Source organism: Gordionus sp. m RMFG-2023, unplaced genomic scaffold (assembly GCF_954871325.1).
Source record: "Gordionus sp. m RMFG-2023 unplaced genomic scaffold, tfGorSpeb1-WG-v2 contig_164, whole genome shotgun sequence".
In the NCBI taxonomy this organism is placed as follows: Eukaryota; Metazoa; Nematomorpha; class Gordioida; order Chordodea; family Parachordodidae; genus Gordionus; species Gordionus sp. m RMFG-2023.
The window spans coordinates 10,059-16,135 of record NW_027050877.1 but is presented as its reverse complement, the minus strand read 5'-3'; the positions used below and the strand labels follow the sequence as shown (position 1 = coordinate 16,135).

Below are 6,077 nucleotides of genomic sequence, written 5' to 3'. Positions count from 1 at the left end.
CAAGCAAATTAACAACACTTGTGCCAATCATTTTTAAAATTTGGACGCAACACGGCTCGAATTTTCTATAAGAGCTTGGAGGGGAAAAGTTACTTCAAAATATTTTTTTTTATCTGCCTGATTGATTAAATTTGAGGAGGCATCTTATAATACCTTAAATATTTCGTTTTTCTCTCCATTTTATCATTATATACTATGTGTCCGCTTTAGACTCCAAATATTGTTAAAAATATTAAAAAAATTAATTAATTGCACCAAAATTATTTATTTTTTATTAGTGTTGACATTGAAACACCAAATAACGATGTACACTCTAAAACCATTTCAAAAATTACATTTTCTAAGTGTAAGCTATTGTGGAATAAAATGGGTGCATTAAGCATGGGAAAGAACTCTTTTTATAACGCCTAAAAATTAATAGATAGTCTTATTAAGAATCATTGCATATGACGACTCTTATAATAAATCTGAATTACATAGATTTTTAGATAAAGACAAGTCGTTCAACGCGCGTTCCTTTTTAAGGTAACCGTAACGGGTTCCTTTTTTCAGATGTAACGAGTGTCTGTAAAGCGTTTCTTTTTTGTAGTAACGTTTACAGTACTAGAAGTAATTTAACTATCCACTTAAATATCTTCATAAATATATACACATTTCACTATCAATGTAAAATTTATTTTAGCTTAGAATCAGATGGGTTCAGAAATTTCAGATTAATCTTTTACACCTGAAAATTAACATAAGTCAGATTGTCTAAATTCTGTTATTAACAAAAATCATTTATATTAATTAATTAACTATTATAAATAATTTTAGCGATGATTATATATTTAAATACATTCTTCCTATATTTTATTTATTAAAAATTAGTTTATATATATTTAAGTATTACTTTATATATAATTTAATATTACTTTATATATATATTTAAATATTACCATAGATATATTTAAATATTACCATAGATATATTTAAATATTTTATATTTAATTAAATATTCATAAATATATATTGCATAGATTATAATATAATTTATTAAATTTAAATGTTAAATGTGTCTTGTTTGTATTCACCTTCTTTCTTTTTTTTTGACTCAAAATCAGCTGTGGGAATATTTCGGCCCCGAACCATTTCTGGCGTGATAATGAATGAATGAATTTTCATAATGCATGATTTAAAAAATGTATAATTAGGGCGTTAATAATTTATTCTATTGCTCAGGGTGGCAAATATTGTGAGTAAGTTAATTTATTTATAAATGCCGAAATTTAACGATAAATATGTTTACCAATTTGTATAATCTAAAAGTATTCATTAAATGTGACTTTTTAAACCTTAAATATTATTAGCAATGGGAGGAATATGGCATGGTATTTTCAAAGAGTGATGATGATTCTTGTATATTATATGATTTAATTCTAAGACAAGTATTGATATATATTTAATTGAATACTAATATAATATAGTATATAACATTATTGGATGATCCTAAGATGCTTTCTTTAGCAGAAAATATAAATCAGATTGCCACATACAAGGAGTTTGGTAATATATAGGTCAATATTATTTTAAAAAATTTATGTAGTTATGGGAAATGTGTTAACATTGGGTTTACATTTAGTTTCTGGATTAGTTGATCCAGTCAATGATGATAAATTTTCAACAAAACTACAAATTTTATTGTCTAATGTAGAAAATAATGCAATCAAGGATTTTCATAGTAATTTGATTAACAATGAAGATTTGCATATTAAAGCTATTAAGTTATTGTCTAAAAAACAGGTATTTATTTTTATAATACTTTTGTTTAATAAAAATTTTAAGTTTGTTGAAGCTATAGATATTTGGAAAAAAATTATTGAAAAAAATCCCAAAGATTTATTAGCTGTTAAATTATGTCATGATGTTTGTTTTTATATGTGTAACATGGACAAAATGATTAATATTTATATATTAGTCACTAAATATTTGGATAGAAACCACCCTTTATATAGGTTATTTATATTAATGTTTGTATGAATTATTAACTAATTCTTATTATAGATTTTATTCTATGATTTCTTTTTTGCTATATTTAAATTATATTTAATTTTTCTAATGATATACTTTAATCAGAGACATGCAGAGGTTGAAATGTTAACCTCCTAGTCCTGGCTTTATGAACTATCGTGAAATAAATGAATAATTTATTTTATTTTTGTAATTAATTTTGTCAGTGTATATTTTTACAAATAAACATAAATACATCAATTAATCATAATAAACACAATTAACCAATATATTTGAATAACAATTAATCCATTTTTAAGGTTAATTTGATAATCCATTAATGATAAACTTATTATTATAGTACATTTATTTTGAAATGAAATTTTATCCTTTATGATTTTAGAAAAAAATTATATAATTAAAAACATGTTGAACATGTCTGCTAAGATCAATGCTAATCATTTTAATTTTCAATGCATTACATCTACTCATCTCATATACCTTTTAATAGTAAAACATCTATAATTTAACTATACCATTATAATGCATTTAAATAGGTTATATTCATGAATCTAAAAGTGTATAAAATATTTTTAATAATAAATCACATATTATATAATAACATTGATCTATTTACATTATAAGTAATAAATTAATGTATTATAAAATTTGAAATTATTTTTTTTAAATTAAGATGCCATTTTATCAGATTGGAAAATTTTATAATATTGGCCAATAACCAATATTTTAGAAATGGTGAAATATTGGCCCAATCAGATAAAAAATATTGGTACATCCAAACTGATCATAAAGTTTATTGTTGTTTCATTCTGTAAAATGATACCAAAATGTAATGCTTGATGTATTGTTTTGTGAATTATTTTCCTTAATGCTGGATTAGCAAACAATTGTTGCTATGCAATATCAGCAATGAAGAAAATATAGCAAACAATTTAGTAACAATTCTAATCTTCCTGATATAGTAGGGAAAACAGAAATACATTGTGGTGAATATAATAAGCTTATTGGTAATTAGAAAGTTTTCTGAGGAAAGGGGATATTTTGTCTTCTCTAATTAAAAGATGTAATTCAAATGTGAACGCTTCATCATTTTGTTTGAAAAGTACAAAATTATTTGCCTTATTTCTATGATGATGACCTTTATTCTTTTTTGACTTATATTTATATATCACAATTATGCTGATAATAGATTTTCTGATTTTATTATTTTAATGATAAAAATGTTTGTAGAATAGAAATTTTACACTGGGTATTACGATCTTCAGCTAGAGCAAATGTTCTAATTAAATAATATAAACTCATCTCTTCCTCTTATTTGAAAAACCCTACAAATATAAAACATTAAACAACAAAATTTTAATTTAGATAGTCTACTGACCTATAAAGTTAGAGATTTGAGTCTGGCATGTAGTTTTTCCATAAATACTAATGCTGTAATTCATTTCAAGTAATAATTTGTTTGTTTTAAAGATTATTACCTTTAAAATCATAAAATCATGTTTATAAATTTTCATAATCAAAATAATATTAAATTTTTAATGGATTTTGATATGGGTAATGTAATATAGTAGTTAGGGTACAATATATAGTAGTTTAAAACACTAAAACCTGATAAAATATTGGGTTGATGTTTTTGGGGCTTCTTAATTAATAGGGCCATTAGTTATAAAAATCTAGAAAATTTTATATACAGGATATGAACCTCGATTAAAGGGTTAAAGCTTTAGCTGGATTTTTTGAAAAAATATTTTTGGCCGACTCTGCATTTTTTTTGATAATTTTTTGCTACATAGAAAAATTAAAATATGAGCAGTAATTGAATGTTAATTTCATATTATTTTTCATTAATTCTAGTCTTAATTTTTTGCTGGGTCTACAGGTCTCTGATATAAGTAAATTATTATACCTGAAATATTTTACCTTCTTATATAATGTTAAACAAAATATTTTACATTGTTGTTTAATAATAAGCAAAATATTTTATTTTTACATATTGATTTTAATTATTGCTCATTCATTATTTTACAATTAGCTATATACTAGCCATGTTTGCTTTCGCAAAAATTGAATTATTTTGCTATCATGAAGCCGAATCTTTAGCAAGAGAGGTAAACTTTATGTTTGTTTAAATTAAAAAATTTACATCTAAATAAATCAGAGTCTCATTCTAAACCCTTTGAATGCATGGGGCACTCATTCATTGATTCATGTATACACCATGCAGGCAAATATAGATGATGGTATAAATTTCCTAGTTAACACACACTCTGATTGGAAACAAACCCAATTTTTGGCTTGCCATTTATATTGGCACATGGGCTTATTATATCTTGAAAAGGTTTACAATACTCTCAATTTAACATTTTAAATAAAACAGATTTTATATAAAAAAAACTAGCACAATTTCAAATCTTTTTAATATTAATAATATCTAATTGCTCTCAGAGGGCGAAAATTTAAGGACAGCCTGATCCCTAATTTAAAATTCTTTTCCATTATGGAGCTTAACCCTGATTTAAAAAAAAATTGGTTTGGCTAAGTTTTTTAATTGATGTAACTTAAATTTATTTTATAAGCCTCCGTTTTGTGAAAATATTGTTATTTCTCTGGGTTAGAGATATTTTAAAAAAAATTTTTGGTAAGGCCTTGATTTAAAAAAAAATTATTTCTTATTATGGCCCTTTTTAGACCGGTCTACAGGTCTTTATAATGGCTAGTTTATGTTAGCTTAACTTAAATGTCCTTTTTAATTGGACTTTGGGGTCTAGGCTGCTGACACATTTATAATCTCTTTATCAGAAGTCAAATTGAGTATTTTTGATCTTGCTAAAAATCTTGATACTGTAAATCCCCATATAATAAATTATTTTATTTTAGAATGACGTAGATACGGCATTCGAAATTTTCCAACGCCAATTAAAAGTAAGAGTCAAAGAATCTCTCGCCCTTTTCCACCTAACGGATGCTGTATCCTTGTTATACAGAATAAACCATACAGCCAATATCAATACTCGTATAAAATCTTGCCTTCCTTTTGAGTGGTCATTTTTAGCGAAAGAGATAGCCTCGATCATTGCTGGATTAATACTCAATGCTAAAAAGAGTTTTTTATGTCCCACAAATCTTGATAAAATACTGTTTATTCATGACAATTATAATTTTGCTAAATCTAAATTCTGACTTTATTTCATATTTTATATTTTGCTTACATTCCAAATTTATTTTAATAATAATAAAAATCAATAGAATATTTCTTATATGTGATGTTGATATGACTCTGATTGAGTAAAAATACAATTCCTAAGTCTATTTCTGAGAATGAGAAAATACATAAATTTAAATTGGAGTGAGACAGAAAATAATTTAAGATCAATTAAACTATGTTAACAATGTTTTAGAAAAGATCGCCTAAATAAATTATAAAAAATGTAATACATTAATTTATAAATTAAATTCATTAAAAAAAATTTTAAAATAAATATTGCGCCGCCGCTGCCGAAAATTTAGTAGGCAGCGGCCAAATCAGCGCCGCCGAACGCCGATAAAAAAATTTAAAAAAACCGCCGCCGTTGATTGAGACATCGGCGCACAGGTCTAATTAGAGTATCCATTTTAGTAAATTAAAGATTTTCTGAACACCGAACCCGAGGGTACAGCGATTTTTCACTGAACCCAACCCGAGACCGAGCCTTTTTTTAAAAAAAGAGGAATCACAGTCCTGAAATATATATCCACTAAAAAATAAATTTAGTTGATTATGAACTATTTATTCTCAGAATCTATGGGTTGACAATCAGGGGTGTATTGCGTAATGGGCTACGAGGGGCTAAGTCTCCCACTAATTTATTTTTGATTTTTAGTCTCTTTCTAAATTTTGAGAAAAGTCTGAGCCCCCTCCCCACTAAATTTTTTTGCATTTTTTCAAAAATGTTACTTGGAGTCATTTTTCTTTTTATTATTATAGTCAAAATATTTTCCATATTTTTTTTATAGCTATATAGAAAATAGATAAGCGAAAAGTTTTCTTTTTATAGAAATTTTAAGTAGACCCAGTATAGATGGCTCGC

The 6,077-nt window shown here is 25.3% G+C and overlaps 1 protein-coding gene across 1 annotated transcript; it reads left to right on the top strand.

The window, feature by feature from the left end:
- Positions 1 to 1,176: 1,176 nt before the first annotated feature.
- On the top strand, positions 1,177 to 5,190 carry LOC135930636 (tetratricopeptide repeat protein 38-like). Its single transcript, XM_065467455.1, has 8 exons — positions 1,177 to 1,234; positions 1,350 to 1,427; positions 1,467 to 1,545; positions 1,586 to 1,782; positions 1,825 to 1,994; positions 4,043 to 4,118; positions 4,169 to 4,348; positions 4,888 to 5,190. Exons 2-8 carry the CDS (start codon positions 1,368 to 1,370, stop codon positions 5,188 to 5,190), a joined length of 1,065 nt encoding a protein of 354 aa, XP_065323527.1. The 5' UTR covers positions 1,177 to 1,234; positions 1,350 to 1,367.
- The last annotated feature ends 887 nt before the right edge of the window (positions 5,191 to 6,077 follow it).